Below are 14,770 nucleotides of genomic sequence, written 5' to 3'. Positions count from 1 at the left end.
AAAATCGTGGGGAAAGGAAAGAGGGGTAAAGAGAGGAAGGATGGGGGAAGGGAAGAGAAAGAAGAAGAAGAAGAAGAAGAAGAAGAAGCACAAGACAACATTTTTTTTAAGAGGAGCACTGTCGAAGTATAGAGAAATACACATGAACCGAACTTGTTGGCAAGAACTTACTATGTACTTTTTGTAATTGTTTTTAGTTTAAGAGAATGATATAATTGGAAAGTGAAAAGGGTAACTGGAGGATGTTGTGATGGCCGAACTTATATACTCACAGACCAGCTAAGCTGCCTTGGTGGAAAATCACATGTGGGGGACAAAGGGGTAGCTTCCTTTCCCTGTAGACTGTAGACGTAATACTACTCATACTCGTACATACTCAGTACTCATACTATGTATATCTACGTATACTGGATGGTGCTACTTCTTCTCATGACCTAGGTCCCTATCCGACAACCAAACAACCACAAACAGCATTCGCTAGGCATCCACAACCACAGCCGCAACGGATAAAACCGAGGTAATCCTCCGTCTTCTCGGGAATTTGTCATTGTCGTCATCCATAAGTTAGGTCTGGGTGAACGGATCAACCTCAATCCTTACAAGAAATTCTATAGGCCCGATCGTCTCCGTCCGGAATCTTCCCTGTTTGCTACTCCTGGAGGGCTAGGCTTCCGGCGGAGTTTGTCGGTACCTGAAATTGACTCTTAATGGAGAAGGAGTCTCCTTCTTCCGCTCTGACTAGTCAGTCATCGGAAAAAGGCGGATGGCCTCATCCGTGATTTGAGTATCCTACGGCAATTGCACGGCTATTGTTGGCCTACCGGCCGGTGACAACGGTACTCACGCCGGTCCTGCTTAGATCTGATGGCCGGAAATATGTTCCCCGCACCCAACAAACTGCAGTAGGTTTGCTATCACCACAAGTGGATAAGCAATCGCACAGCGAAAAGCAGATTGCGCTCATGGCTTGATGTGAACTTCTTTTTGACATTTTTCCTTTTTCATTTTGCGGATTATCTTATATCACATGGTTGGTGGTGTTTCTCATGGTAGCGCGATCATGCTACATTACCCAGATGCTTCCGCCATTTAGTTGACACAGCCCTAATATTATCGATGCGCCCATTTCCGGGGAGCTTCAACCTTAGGATCCCTCTTGCTACTATTGTTGCTTACTCCTGGTCCTTCTCGGCGGCCTTCTTAGCCTGAGCGCCACGAAGCTTCTGGGGAGGAGACTCCTTCTTGGGCTTCTGGGAGCGGCGGATGGCGCTCACACGAGCGACAGCAGCCTCACGGAGATCGGCACGGTAGCCCTTCTTAGCGGTCTTGTCGGCAACACCCTTGAAGATCCTGTAGAGAGCAAGTGCAACCAGTCAGCCATACATGGTGCTCTGGACAGAAAGATTTATCGGTAGATGGCGTCGACTTACTTGCGGGTGGAGGCGCTGGGGCCGTAGCTCACGGTGACGATGTTCTTCGCGGGCTGTTGGGAGTTGGACTTCTTGGTGAGGACGACAACACCGCCGTTCTCGGTAGCCTGAACACCAATGGCCTGTTGCAACATATCAGGAGGTTTATTCGCGGGTAAAGGAGGAGATAGTATGGGCTACCTTGTTGTTGGCATAGCCGGCGTACTTAAAAGCAAGACCGTATTAGCACTCGAGAAGTCAAGATGACCTTCGTCCTGGAACTCTTACCTTGAAAGAGTGCTTGTTCTGCACGTTCAAAGGGTCGCGGGAGAACTGAGAACCACCGCCGCTGTTACGCTTCACCAGGAAAGCATTCTGGTTGCCTGTTCCAAAATTCGCAGATTAGCCGGAATTCGAGGGGATGGCCAGGTCGTGCGGCGAATGGCGAGAAGCGGATCTCGAAGCCCTTCATTTGAGAATCTCTATATATTGCCCATTGCTGTGCGAGGGAATGGTGACTTACGGGTGATCTGCCAGATGAGATCGCTGGAGACGTTGGTTCTGTCGGCGGCCATTGTGAAGATAGCGTGTGAAGCTTGAGGGTATGTGTGGCAGGTCGAAGTCGTCGCAAGTCCGTTCGGTATATACTCTTGCTGCCAATACTAATAGCCCTGTGTGTGTGCCAATGCCAAGAGTGGCAACGCTGGAAAAGGCTCGCTAAGCAGGCCGCTTCAGGAATAGCCTAGCTAGCGTGTGGAGCGTGTGGGAGAGGTATACTGATGCCTGTATGCCTTGTAGACGAGGCATCAAAAGGCTTGTCTAGTGACTCAACTCCGTAATCATTGTTAAGTTAGTCTGCAGGTGCAGGCATCAGCGGTCCAAATTTGGGTTTTAACGTGCACGGTCCAGTTTGGCATCTTCCACAGCCTTCCCATCTTCTCCACACACCCGGCCAGATTACATGAGTACGCTCTTGCTGATGCCTATGTTACTCTTGATGGTGCCGCCCATGTAGTGTATCGTGGGAGTCGCCTCTGCCAGCACGAAGCAAATTCTCTCATCTACCGACAATTCAAACCCAAGAGGCTAGCCTCGTCTCCTAGTCGTGAACATCCGCAAATCTGCAACGGTTCCGATCTGAAAGCTGGCGCGGATCTTCCCGGGGTTCTACCAGCAAGACTTCAGACCATGGCTTATTATATCTTGTTCTTTCTGACCTTCACGGTTATCATTGGTGGCACCGGTAAGCGTGAGGGTTCTCTTTGAGGATTATGGCTTCCTGGTTCTGGATCGAGTCTAATATATCTGCAGCGCTCTACCTTACTCGTGCACGATGGCTACCGATTATTCCCGTGCCTGAATATATCTATCATCGCCTTCCTTCCAGTTTTGCCAATGATGCCGAAGCTGGCTTTACATCCACACAATTTGATCTTTCTGCGAACGTCGCAGATGGAGATAGTAGAGCTGGATTGGATAGTCGTGCAAAACGTGATATTAGGGAAATCATGCACCGGCGGAAAGTCAACTTTGATGAAGCTCGTCGCCTTTACACAGAGCAACGATTTGCGAAAAATAATATTGGCCCGGATGGTCGGCCAAGAGACCCCAAATTTGTTTCCTTTTCCTAACCGCGTATTATGTTACAAATTGATTTCGCTATTGTCGCTCTTATGATCTGGGCCTGTGTGCAACCATACAAGTATATTGGCAATTATCGACTCTATAAGGTCACCTTCGGAAGTCGCCGGATGCTCCTCTATCTTGCTATCTGTGGTACAGTTTGCTAAACGCGCTCCGTTCCAAAGCTTGGTACCACTGCCAATATTGTTGTCATCACTATGTACTGACACGTATTGACGCGTATTGACACGTATTGATACGTCTATTGCACCACTCTAGTATTAATATGCACCAGTATGATTCGTTGCACAGTTTGTAGAGACGGTTCTCTATGGGAGACCAACTGCCAACCGAGATTCGATTATCAGCAGGACGATGCAAGAGGGTGCTTCGAAGGCAGCACACGAGCGTCATCTGATAAAGTAGAATCAAGATGCGCACTGCGGCGAAAATCGGGTGGGTAGATTAACTTTCTTGGAGCGCGAGCTGCCTGACTAAACCAGCTGTCGTTGTCCGAATACTTCCTTGACGAGACGGCGATTGTGATACCGAGACTCAACGACCCCGCCCAAAACCTGGTTGTTGAAAGCCTGGGGGCAAAGGAGGCTGAGGCCCAGGGGTTCCCGTAGCAGGGCCGTAACCCGGCTGTGCAAAACCTGGTGGAGGTGCTGCTTGGACAGGGTAAGGTGGCTGTTGACCGGCGCCATTGTAGCCGGTGGGAAGGAAAGCTTGCGGCCCCCCGTAACCAGCTTGCGAAGGAGGCGGACGTGCTGGTAGACCCGGCGGCGGGGTGGCTAAAGATGTCGGGGGATGAATTGGTCGATTTGGCTGAGGCGGCGTATTCTGATAACCAGGATTCGGGAGCGGCACGCCCCTGCTAATACCTAGATCTGGTGGGCCAGTGCCCACAGGTCGAGAGTTGTCACCATTGGCCACGCCCGCTGATATCATAGGAGCTCCAGGTCCAGAGAATTGCGCTGGGAGCGGCTGAGTCACCGGACGCACATTGTGCTTGCGAGCCTGTGCCGCTAGCATCCGCTCTGCCTGGTCACCGTGCCGCTCGCCCTTGCCGTCCTTCTTATACGCATACTGGACTGAAACCTGTTTGTTCATCAGGTACTGGCCGTTCATGCTGGCTATGGCGGCGTCTGATGATTCGAAGTCGGCGAACGACACAAATCCATAGCCCTTCGAAAGATTATTGTCATCCCGTGCGATCTGAGTGAAACAAAGTGTCAGACAACTTGCCAGGAGCGAGAGTCATGTTCAGCGACGGGAATCCATAGAAGGAAATGATACATGCCTTTGGAAGAGTGATCAAGTTCCCGAAACGGCTGAATGTATCATAGAGAACCTGCTCTGTCACCATTGGGTCGAGGTTGCCGACGAACAGCTCTGCACCGATTTCCACGGCCTTCTGCTTGTCGGCAGAGGCCTTGTTCACGCGTATGGGCTTTCCGTACAGGCGAATACCATTCATAATCCGCGATGCATACTCGGCATCCTCTTCACTGATTAATTCCACAAATCCATAGCCCTGGTGTGACTGCGTGACTCGATCTTTGGGCAGATGAACGTTAACGATGCGCCCGGCTTGAAGCATTAGCTCCCATACCAGGCTATCCGTGACACGTTCATCGAGGTTCCCAATGTAGACGGTAGCCTCTTTGTCTTGCTCCCTATGTAGTCAATGAGTGAGTTTGAGAACGTTGGCCTGCAATAGAAGCGTGCAGCACCTACCAATGTCTTGCGCCGGACATCGCGCGTGGCAAGAAGCTGTTGGAGCCCCTTCACTGATTACAGCTGACTGGCAGGTGAAAGGAGGAGATGAAGCATAAGTCGTGGGTCAGAACGCGTGCCTACAGTTGATATCAAATACAGATAGCGTGTAAGACTCGGACACCGAAGCGAAAGGGAAGCGGAGAAGCGTAAGTTGCGGAGGAGGGATCGATCCGTCGTTGGAGACAGAAAGCGCTCGTCGGCGGAGCGGTACGTTTTTGTTAGCCCCGGAAAACTTTGAGCTTCACCTTCTCCCCGTCCTCCGTCATCACTCCCACCAAAACAACATACCGGTAGCCACCGCCTTTTGTTCTGCTTTCTGGCTTTTTTACCTCGACCCTTGACCTATCCTTGCCCTTGGCATCTGCTTGACTCAGAATCTTGCCTTTGATCTAGGAAGCTATTACCGCTCAACATGGTCCAATTCTCCGAAGAAACCAAGGTGAGTGCCTGTGTTTTAGTGAGTAGCCTGCGCATATACCATCGGCTTACAGTTGTCTGTGTTTCCTAGGAGCGTATCTCCAAGGTCATTGACGTCTCCAGAGTTGCTATTCACTAGTGAGTTACTCCTCAACCCCTCTCCCCTTTCAAGGTGGCCGCAGCTGACGGTTGTCTTTGTACTAGCGGATATCTTCCTCTGATCATCTACCTCGGTATGATTCTACGGGAATGAGCCCAATTCGTTTTGGGAGCAATGAAAACAGCCCCAATACTGATTTTTCCTTGACAGGCTACACTTATAGCGAGCCTAGACCTTCGCTTTTCAAGTATGAACGAACCTTGATACCAGTTTTCCTCCGATCGGTACACCCCAGCTAACACCATGGCACATAGGCTGTTCTCGCCGCTTGCATAGAGTTGTGGAAGACCTAGCCGCATTGCATACGAGGGCTGGTCCAAGAAATATGGCATCTGAGATTCTCATTCCTCAATTTGTGGCAGGTATGAGATTGGGTTGAACCGGACCTTCTGCACGGAGCCTCGGCCTTTCGCATTCTCGCCAGTAAGGAAATACGAAACTGGATGTGCAGGAGTTTAACAAAGACGGAGGGGTATTTCTAATACTGTGTTGGGATATGTCAATTCTCATTTTTGGTTTTGGTTTGGTTCTTGCGAATGACTTAATGTGACTCCTTTTCTCACCTCTTCTTTCTTATTTTCTCCCGTTTTGGGGTATCATGCATGAAAGTGACGCAATGTAACTGCTTCGAACTATACAAGAGCGCCGGAGGGGTATCGCAATCAATCCTCCCGCACAGTAGATGAAAAGTTCACCATTACTTTGTTGTGTTAGCGATAATAGCCGGAGAATCTCACCAGACTGGATACCGCGGCCTCGGCCCGCCAAGCTTAAACCATGCAGGCAAAGTCAAAGCCCAGGCCCGGGCGATTCCGTAGTCGCTTTACACCAATCCAACTCACACCCCGCACTCAAAGACGAAAGATTACATATATCTCATTTCCTCAAGACCATCAGCCCGGAACCTTTTTGGTGAGGTCGAAGAGTTCATGACTGGCAACGATGGCCTATCGTCATCCTTTGTGGAGACCGTAGCAGGGTTGACGGCGGGAATTGTTTCAACGCTTTGCCTGCATCCGCTGGATCTGATCAAGACTCGACTTCAGGGTGCGCCTCTTTGTTTCCTCGGAATGAATAAATGAACTGCGGCCTCCGCAACTCTTCACTTGATGATCTCATTACTGAATCGCATTGCAGTTGACCCGTCTTTAAGCTCTCGCAGCCATGAATCACTCCGACTTGTCCAAGGCATCTTTCGGCATGAAGGTGGCCTGGCTGCATTCTATCGAGGCCTGACGCCTAATCTCCTTGGAAACTCGACTAGTTGGGCCCTATACTTCTTGTGCTACGGTAATATCAAAGAATTGATGCGAACCTGGAGTGGAGGTACTTTAGGAGAGGGTTTGAGCTCGGCCGACTATTTTCTAGCCTCGGGATCCGCCGGTAAGTCTTCTCTAGATCTAGACAGAGCGTCAGTGGGAGATTCCGGCGGTTTCGCTAATCGTCACAAAAAATGAACCCGGTCTTTAGGTATGCTGACATCCGTCTTAACGAATCCTATCTGGGTTATCAAAACCCGCATGTTGTCAACCGGCTCTCGGGTACCGGGAGCCTATGCCTCCCTCGTCGTGGGCGCGAGACAGATCTTCCGCGCAGAGGGCTTATCCGGCTTTTATAGGGGCTTAGTCCCGGCGATGCTCGGAGTCAGCCATGGTGCGCTGCAATTCATGGCTTATGAACAACTGAAGCTGTACCGCACTCGCATGGCGGCCGGCGACGCCCAAGGCGGTACCGATGGTCCAAGCTCGTGGCGGCCAGAGTCACCAGAGCTGGGGAACGTGGACTACTTCGTCCTGTCCAGCCTCTCGAAGCTTTTTGCTGGGTGCGTAACATACCCATACCAGGTATTGCGGTCCCGGTTGCAGACCTACGACGCGCATATCATTTACATGGGCGTTCGCGATGCGGTAATGAAAATCTGGGTCAGAGAGGGAATCAAGGGCTTCTACAAAGGTTTAATGCCAAGTCTGCTGCGGGTACTACCCAACACATGGGTCACGTTCCTTGTATATGAGAATACTCGGGCATATTTGCCGCGGCTGGTTCTTAAGGGGTAGTTGAAGGCATTAGCTAAGTCTCGCATCCATCCGGAAAGACAGCCCACCGTGCCTCTTCTTGAACCCAATTGCAACGTCCGTAAAACTGATTAAAGGGGCAACGTTCCCTACTCGTTCATCTAATCACTAGCAGGATGACAGAGGCAGAGCAAGTCGAAGATCTATCTGGAGATCAGAATCTGCTTATACGAATGGATGCTGTACATGTATTACATCTGACCCTGGACATGTTCTTCCCCTCAATTACTTCATCCCTCCCAATGCAGTGTTCCTTTCGTGTGTTGAAAATGAAAGCAAAATGTGAACAGTAATTGAATCTGGTATCAGCATAATCTCAAAGCGAAGGAAAGTTATAGAAACAGAAGAAATTCCCCCAAGAAATAGGTCAGTGTCCTTGCCTGTCAAGGAAGTAAGGTCCAACGTCCTCTTCGTCGCTACTGGAAGCTCCGTTATAGGTCGACGTATCTCCATAACTTGGGCGCCGCCCCTTTCCGTCACTGTTAGTAAGAGACTGCAGCCTTCTGCGGGTGTCGGGGCTGGTTTCGGATCTCGCAATCGGAGATATCCTGCGATCTTTTCCGCGGCCTTTGATGCCCTTGTTACTATTCTTGTACAAGGTAGCAAAGTATTCCCAGAGCTTCTGGTCTTGTGAGCTCATGTTATCTGCATCAGTCATCTGAGAGAACTTCAGAGTCAGATGTTTCAGGGTTGCTGCATGGAATTTGTTCTGATGTGACTACCACTTTAGTCAGCCCAGATGAGTTCTACGAGCAGCAAGGTGAATCATGGAAGGGCACACCTTTAGGTTACCCAACTGTGTAAATTGTTTACCACAGTCGTCCAGAAGGCAAGTGAAAGGCTTTGCATGTTGGTGGGTGATCTTGTGTGCGCGAACATTGCCACGCTGGGCAAATCGTTTATGGCATATCTCACAGGAAAATGGCTTCTCTCCTGTATGGCGTCGCTGGTGGGTCTAAAGCCACCGACAGAACTAATTAGACATTGCATGAATGGGCGAGCAGCATCAAGGCATAGGCGCGGCTTACCTTCAGGTTTCCAAGTTGAGAGAAGCGCTGGCCACACAGGGGCTCTTTGCATACCTTACAGATCAGTTGTCAGTGCCTATTCCATTGGTTTGATAGGATGTTGTTTCGCTCACAAAGGGCTTGTCTCCTGTGTGGGCCCTCATGTGGATGTCCAAATGTGTCTTCTGCGCAAAACTCTTGCCGCAATGTGGAAGGGTGCAAGCATACTTGCGCTTCTTTCCTGAGCGCAGTGGCTGATCTTCAACAATCACAGTACAGCGCGGGTTCGTGGCTGCTGAAATCGAATATTGAGGGGCGAAGGTACTTGGATTCACTCCATGCGTCATTTGCTGAAGTGGCGGGAGTGACTGCACGTTTGCCGACTGAGTGCTGGCCTTTGATTGTATCGTTTTCATAAGGATGTCTACTTCGGTTGAGAATTCGATTTCATTCGGGCATGGACTTCTCCCCTGTGCTGGTCCTCCAGACGTCGGATGCTGTCCCAATGGCTGCTGAACGCTCGACTTGTGGTCAATACTGGCCGAGGCATCTTTCGTCATCCGACTGACCGCGTTCTTGGCCGGTCGAATCTCTGGAATTGGCTGGATAGAGGGCGGCTCCGATGAGAGGCGTACCGGCTGGGAGTTCAAGGGTTGCTGACCCGCTACGAAGTAATGCTGGTAGCTAGTCTGGTGGTGGTGATGCTGGTGTGGATGATGATGATGGTGCTGATTCATGGGATGTCCGAAGCCATAGCTCGCTGACGAATGTTGATGAAAAGAAAGAGGGAATGAAGCAGTCGGGCTGGTGTAAAATGGTAGAGTATGGCCTAGGCTGGTGTTCATCATCCGACGGGGTGCAACGGCGCCGATAGCATGGCCTGGGAATTCGTAGGATACAGGTTCCGCTGCCTCCATATCGGTAAGCGCTTCAAATCGAAGTCAAGGTTTGGAGGCTATTGCCCTGGGCTCTCAGAGCCTCGTTTTGAATCTTGTCTGCTTTCGAAGCTTCTTCCGGGAGACAAAAAGCCGAGAATAAGACCGACGCCGGTGGCTGGGCTATCTCTGCAATCCTTTAGCTATGGTCTTGTCTGAATTTTGTGGATGGAGCACAGGAAGAGGCAAAGATGATCTTGGGGTTGGTTGGGGAGGGGGGTGTATTATAGCTGGGCGAGGGAAATAGCCTTCCCTTCCGCTGTAGGCAGTGAGGATTGAGACTACCTTGCTATATTTCACGGCCAACAGCTTATTTCGAATGAGGGCAAAAATAGCAAAGACCGCAAGCCGGTGGATGTGAATCCTGATTGATTGCACAGGCTGGATTCAAGGTGCAGACATCGGGCGAGAGAGGAGTCCTTGAGAAACACCCCAAACGGGATATGTCCTTCTGTAGATCCTGGACTCGGCTTGTCTATATGGGCTCTCGCAAGAGACAAGGAAGCGAGAAAAGTAGTCGAATGTCCAATAGTCGTTGGTAGCTGTCAGCCAGTGGAGTCACCCCAATGGCATCAGTGCCGGCCGTGGGACCCGCTAATCAATGAGTATGAGTTATTCACCAAGAGATGTTGCTTCATACTCCGGGGGGGGGGGGAAGATTATCTTCAGGCGTTTGACAAAAAGAATAGGTGACTGTGCAGCGAGCCAGAAAACGGCTGGGTCAAGATTGATACCTCTTCGGAACCTTACCTAGAGAATTAATTTTTTTTCCTTCACTTTTGGCCTTGAGATTTGTTTTGGCGAAGCTTATTGAAAACACTTTCACTCTCACTCTCACTCTCTTTCTCTCTTTCTCGGTCTTTTCTTTCGCCTGTTTTGACAGCTGAGAACAGCTGGAGAGATGGCGATCTAGAACTAGATATACAAGTCAATCCCGCCCACCCCCCTTCTTAGTGTCCCAGAGAAGTGGAAGCAGCGGGGTGGGAAATCGACAGGGATCTAGCCTGTTGATTGGTACCTGGTCTAGGTAGCTGAATGGAGGGCATGGTCGGAGTCGAAGAAAGATTGATAGGTATATCCATCCGTACACATCATGTATGGATGTATGAATGCTGCATGTATGTATGGATGTATGGATGTATGGATGTATGGATGTATGGATGTATGGATGTATGGATGTATGGATGTAAGTCGTATGGATGGATGCATGGATGCATGTCAGTCAGAAAATACATTATTGCCTAGGTAGGTAAGAGGTAAAATCGAGAGAGAGAAAGGCTCACTCAGGGGGGGGGAGAGGATGGGGGCGAGAATGGCGGGTGTTGGAAATAATGGAGAAAATACAAATAAAGCTAATTATGGTAACCAAATGGTAAATAATAGAAGAAAAAGAGAAGAGACGAGCAGGAACAAGAAACAGAAGACGATCAAGAAGAACCAAGAACAAGACAAAGATCCTGATTGAAATCATATGCAGGATCGCAGAACATGGGTGGTGCAGGGACTTAAGCACTTGTGACTTGGTTACTGAGTAGGTACAGTACCTAGTCCACGGTTAGTATGTTAGTTAACTTAACTAACATAAACTTATTTAATTCCTCTAATTCCTCTGTAACTTAGTGCCTCTCAGCTGTGCCCGTACCATGCTTCGGTTTGTCGCATTGTTTTTTCCATCTCAATTTCGCCTCGCCCTGTCCAGTTTGTCAGAATGTACAGTACTTGGAGGTTGAAATAAATGGCTGTGCAGTATTAAAGTAAGTACTCCGTACATTGCTCAAACTGGTTCCATCATTGCGGTTCGAGTTTACCTGAGGTGGTGTACATACATACATGTAGTTACAGTACCTACCTACCTACTAAGATAATAGTGTGGTCTTAGACGGGAAGATCGATGATGATTGCCCAGGGTACAAAATTGTAGGTAAGATCCAGGCCTTCGAGGCTGATGAACATTTTTTCTGCTTCCATTATTATTTGTTCACTTTATTTAATTTTCATCTATTCCACTCTACCTTCTGCTTACTCTAGCTTTTCTCTCACTTTCTCACCCATCTGCTTCTGTTGTTTTGGCCCCGTTCGCACCTCAGACATTACTGGGGCGAAAATTTGGTCCTTTTGAGAGCTGCATGGTGAACACCGTGACTGACTACCCAGTACCATGTAAGTTACTGTACGGAGTACTCCGTACTCGTGGACACTTTGGCCCAATCGCGGAATGTGTGGTGACCTTCCGATCGGGCTGACTGACTATCACACACCACACCACATTGAAGGATACGGAGGTTTTATCCTTCTTTTTTTTATTTTTCATTTTTGGCTTTCCACTTTTTTTTTCTCTTTCTTTTTTTCTTGCTAGCAGCGGTTAGAGTACACTGTATAGAGTCACAGGCACACGGCACATATTCAGTACGTATGACTATGTATGTAAAGTATGTATGAACATACTCATCATAGTGATACTCCGTGGTGTCGACCCTCCTCCGCACAAATAGGCGGTGCGGAATATGTAGCTTTTGACACAGGTTCATTTATGAGTAGTAGTAGTACCGGTAGTAGTAGCTTGGTTTAAGGTAATCATAGTCCTGTACCTGACTAGTAAGTTACTGCGTATTCCGTAGTATTAGAGACGACGGAGGACTATCCCAGGCTCCGAGCATGTTTGTTTTGAGACCGGAATAGCGAGGTATGACAGCCCTCGTTTATGAAGATAAGACATTGTCTCTTTTCACTCTCGACTGCCATGCTGCTTACCTAACAGTAGATCAAGTTTCTCGTATCGCAACTGCGTGGTTCTTGGAACAGCTTGGATACCCCAGTCATTTACGCAGGCCCCTACCTGGGCTATCGGGATCTATCTCGGCGAATGGGGGCTTGTTCAGAGCATGGATCCCTCGGGAGCTCGAAGGATCACGATCATCACCTGATTGATTGTATGTAGATCATGGCAGGGTGGCTCTAAGGCACGGATGCGGATAGAGAGGAGGACGCGGCGATGTCAATTATGGGATTGAATTCTCAAAGTCAAGAACGGGGTTGTGCTGCTGCTCATCAGCATCAGACTCTGAGGTATGCCAAATCTACTTACTCGTATTAGCAGTAGACTGTTCGTAGTCTATAGTGAGCAAACCACTGACATCAAGCTGATGTGTTTCTTGCTGGGTGGAGTAGAAGAGAAATTAGACAGGAGATCCCGAGGACGGACCGCCCGCAGGCGATCAATTACTTACCTACGGAGTACCCATGGAGCACTCCGTAGACAGACCACGGAGTAAAGTACATGCATGGTCTATCTAGTAAGTTACCTACTAATTTAGTATTTCGTACAGTATTGTACCTACTACTCATTCAGCCTTCCTTCAGCCTTCGTGCAGCCTTCAAAATTCAGGTCCATCAACCCCAGGCCCCCAGGCCCCCAGGCCCCCAGGGCCCCAGGCCTTGTCATTTCCTCTTCCCCGTGCACATGAGTTTTAGAGAGGGCTCATTCGCTGCTCCACTCCACCCACCACTATGCTTTAGCCTAAGCACGTAGACTAGTCGAGACACCGCAAGCAAAATTGAAATCAATTTATTTTATTCGTTATTGTGTAAAAATAAAACAAGAATTCGACAGAAAAAAACTTGCGACAGCCGCGACTGGCGACAAGGAATTGTCTGCCTGCCAATATCCTTCCCGCCCAAACCCCCTTCCCTTCGTCCATCCTCCCCTTCCATTATTGTCCGCCATGGACTTTTCTTGATCACTTCGTGGACACTGCGGGGAGGGTCTCTCCTTCTCGGCCACTCAAGGCTATCGTAGGTAAAGTTCCGTTGCCTTGGCCCCTCATGTCGAGTGACAGCTCGGGATATGGGACCTATAACTTGGAATGATGGACAGTAACTACAGAGTAGTCATCATGCTGCAACCAGTAAACCAATACCCGCCATAACTAGGTATATATCTATCATCCTTTCCCCGAGTCAGGATAACAATAAGGTACCGAGTAACGATGCTCGTGCTTTAAAGGGCCCTGGTTAGAGTCCTAAGGGCGAATCTCACTGTTGAGTTAAAGAAGGTGGATGCTTGATCAAGTGGTGATAATTACTCTTACATGGCCTCTATGAGAAAAGGGTACGATCGATCTATTGGAATACCTTAGCAATCTCGATTGAGTGTTGGTTAAAAAAAAAGAAAAAGAAAAGAAAAGAAAAAAAGTAGTGACGGGCCGGGCCTTCTTTATCTTGGGATTGTCAAGTACGTATGTACAGTACTGTACTATTGACCCTTCCCTGTGCTGTGGGGTTCTTTCTTCTAGCCTCACGGTATGAGGATCCATTCGGAGTCCGGGTCGGGGGAATGAAAACGAGGCGCTCTTGGTCCTTCCATGCTGAAAGCTCCGTCTCAACACTGGAGCAAGCCCAGATGTACGGAGACTGTGCTCCATAGAGTTAGCGAACCATCAATCTGAAAAATAGGACGATGCGTTGTCTCATCTCCGGTGGTCATTGAATTTCTGGCTAATATTACCGCTGGCGGCTGATCTGCGGTCTACATGAGTATGTAGACAGGCAAACAGGACAAGAAGACGCAATCTGGAGGCAAAAGAAGGACCATTCCCCTGGATACGTCACAAGGCAATGATACAATACATTCGACCCCGATCAACATCCTCTAAAATCATGAGCCAAGCAGCTTTTTTTTTGCTCTTCATCCATTCTTTTTATTTGACTCTTCAACCCTATCTCCCTCTGTGTGTAGGAAGTTCGACTTGCAATTTGACCTATTCATGCACGCTATACTACAGTAATCTCTAACTTCCTAATTTAGCCTCTGACCACTTACTTTACTTGTGGTCTCCAAGTAACCTGACATCAGGAGTAGTTCATGCACGATCTGCGTGGATGTACAATGCATTAGTGTAATTGTAGCAACCACTATTTTCTCCATGTGCGTAGGACAATCAGCAAAGAGCAAAAGCCCTCAGCTGTTATCGCCGATATGCCAGGTAAGACACTGAGGTAGCAAGTGCAAGGGTGGAGGTGGTGCCTTCCTTATCGGGCAAGCGGTGGCCTGGTTGGGGGATATCCTCCTCTCCCTCCTTCTTCTCCTCCCTCTCAACAATCCTTTTACGAATAGCTTCATATTGAGAATCAAGATCAATCCAATTAGTTACCCTTTATCATTCCATTCACTCATACCGCGTCATTCTTCCGCTTCATTATTCCATCCTCGCTCGGGCGTCTTCAACACTTACAGTAGGGAGGGGTACCTACCTAGGTACCTACCTCCACCAGGCTATTACTAGGTACTACCTAGTAAGGTAGGTAGTAGTCATCACAAAGCCAGGCCGGGATGGAAATCAGCCGCCAATGGCTCCTCCAAACT

At 48.9% G+C, this 14,770-nt stretch overlaps 6 protein-coding genes across 6 annotated transcripts; 3 read left to right on the top strand and 3 right to left on the bottom strand.

Moving 5' to 3' along the window:
• Positions 1-967: 967 nt before the first annotated feature.
• BO72DRAFT_446119 (60S ribosomal protein L28) lies at positions 968-2,037 on the bottom strand. The gene is made up of 5 exons (XM_040944219.1): positions 1,933-2,037; positions 1,698-1,792; positions 1,611-1,634; positions 1,431-1,552; positions 968-1,350 (listed from the first exon to the last, which is right to left on the bottom strand). The coding sequence occupies exons 1-5, from the start codon at positions 1,982-1,984 to the stop codon at positions 1,173-1,175; spliced, it is 471 nt and encodes a 156-aa protein (XP_040803814.1). The 5' UTR covers positions 1,985-2,037; the 3' UTR covers positions 968-1,172.
• Positions 2,038-2,276: 239 nt separating this feature from the next.
• BO72DRAFT_424805 (DUF2015 domain-containing protein) lies at positions 2,277-3,322 on the top strand. The gene is made up of 2 exons (XM_040942888.1): positions 2,277-2,652; positions 2,721-3,322. Exons 1-2 carry the CDS (start codon positions 2,598-2,600, stop codon positions 3,038-3,040), a joined length of 375 nt encoding a protein of 124 aa, XP_040803813.1. The 5' UTR covers positions 2,277-2,597; the 3' UTR covers positions 3,041-3,322.
• A 265-nt stretch (positions 3,323-3,587) lies between these two features.
• Positions 3,588-4,792, bottom strand: BO72DRAFT_466887 (U2 snRNP complex subunit HSH49; the record flags this gene model as incomplete). The annotated part of the gene is made up of 3 exons (XM_040946801.1): positions 3,588-4,250; positions 4,336-4,711; positions 4,773-4,792. 3 exons carry the CDS (start codon positions 4,790-4,792, stop codon positions 3,588-3,590), a joined length of 1,059 nt encoding a protein of 352 aa, XP_040803812.1.
• A 255-nt stretch (positions 4,793-5,047) lies between these two features.
• Positions 5,048-5,873, top strand: BO72DRAFT_446117 (mitochondrial import receptor subunit TOM7). Its single transcript, XM_040944218.1, has 5 exons — positions 5,048-5,253; positions 5,323-5,369; positions 5,436-5,464; positions 5,542-5,578; positions 5,646-5,873. The coding sequence occupies exons 1-5, from the start codon at positions 5,227-5,229 to the stop codon at positions 5,665-5,667; spliced, it is 162 nt and encodes a 53-aa protein (XP_040803811.1). The 5' UTR covers positions 5,048-5,226; the 3' UTR covers positions 5,668-5,873.
• On the top strand, positions 5,717-7,448 carry BO72DRAFT_466886 (putative mitochondrial folate carrier protein Flx1; the record flags this gene model as incomplete). Its single annotated transcript, XM_040946800.1, has 5 exons — positions 5,717-5,753; positions 6,033-6,069; positions 6,281-6,438; positions 6,529-6,774; positions 6,862-7,448. The coding sequence occupies 5 exons, from the start codon at positions 5,717-5,719 to the stop codon at positions 7,446-7,448; spliced, it is 1,065 nt and encodes a 354-aa protein (XP_040803810.1).
• A 385-nt stretch (positions 7,449-7,833) lies between these two features.
• Positions 7,834-9,390, bottom strand: BO72DRAFT_372609 (C2H2-type zinc finger protein; the record flags this gene model as incomplete). Its single annotated transcript, XM_040941050.1, has 4 exons — positions 7,834-8,184; positions 8,248-8,421; positions 8,495-8,548; positions 8,608-9,390. 4 exons carry the CDS (start codon positions 9,388-9,390, stop codon positions 7,834-7,836), a joined length of 1,362 nt encoding a protein of 453 aa, XP_040803809.1.
• Positions 9,391-14,770: the final 5,380 nt, after the last annotated feature.

The sequence above is a fragment of the Aspergillus fijiensis genome, assembly GCF_003184825.1.
Source record: "Aspergillus fijiensis CBS 313.89 unplaced genomic scaffold BO72scaffold_12, whole genome shotgun sequence".
Lineage (NCBI taxonomy): Eukaryota > Fungi > Ascomycota > Eurotiomycetes > Eurotiales > Aspergillaceae > Aspergillus > Aspergillus fijiensis.
The sequence above is the reverse complement of the archived record's forward strand: the minus strand, read 5'-3'. Positions and strand labels throughout refer to the sequence as shown.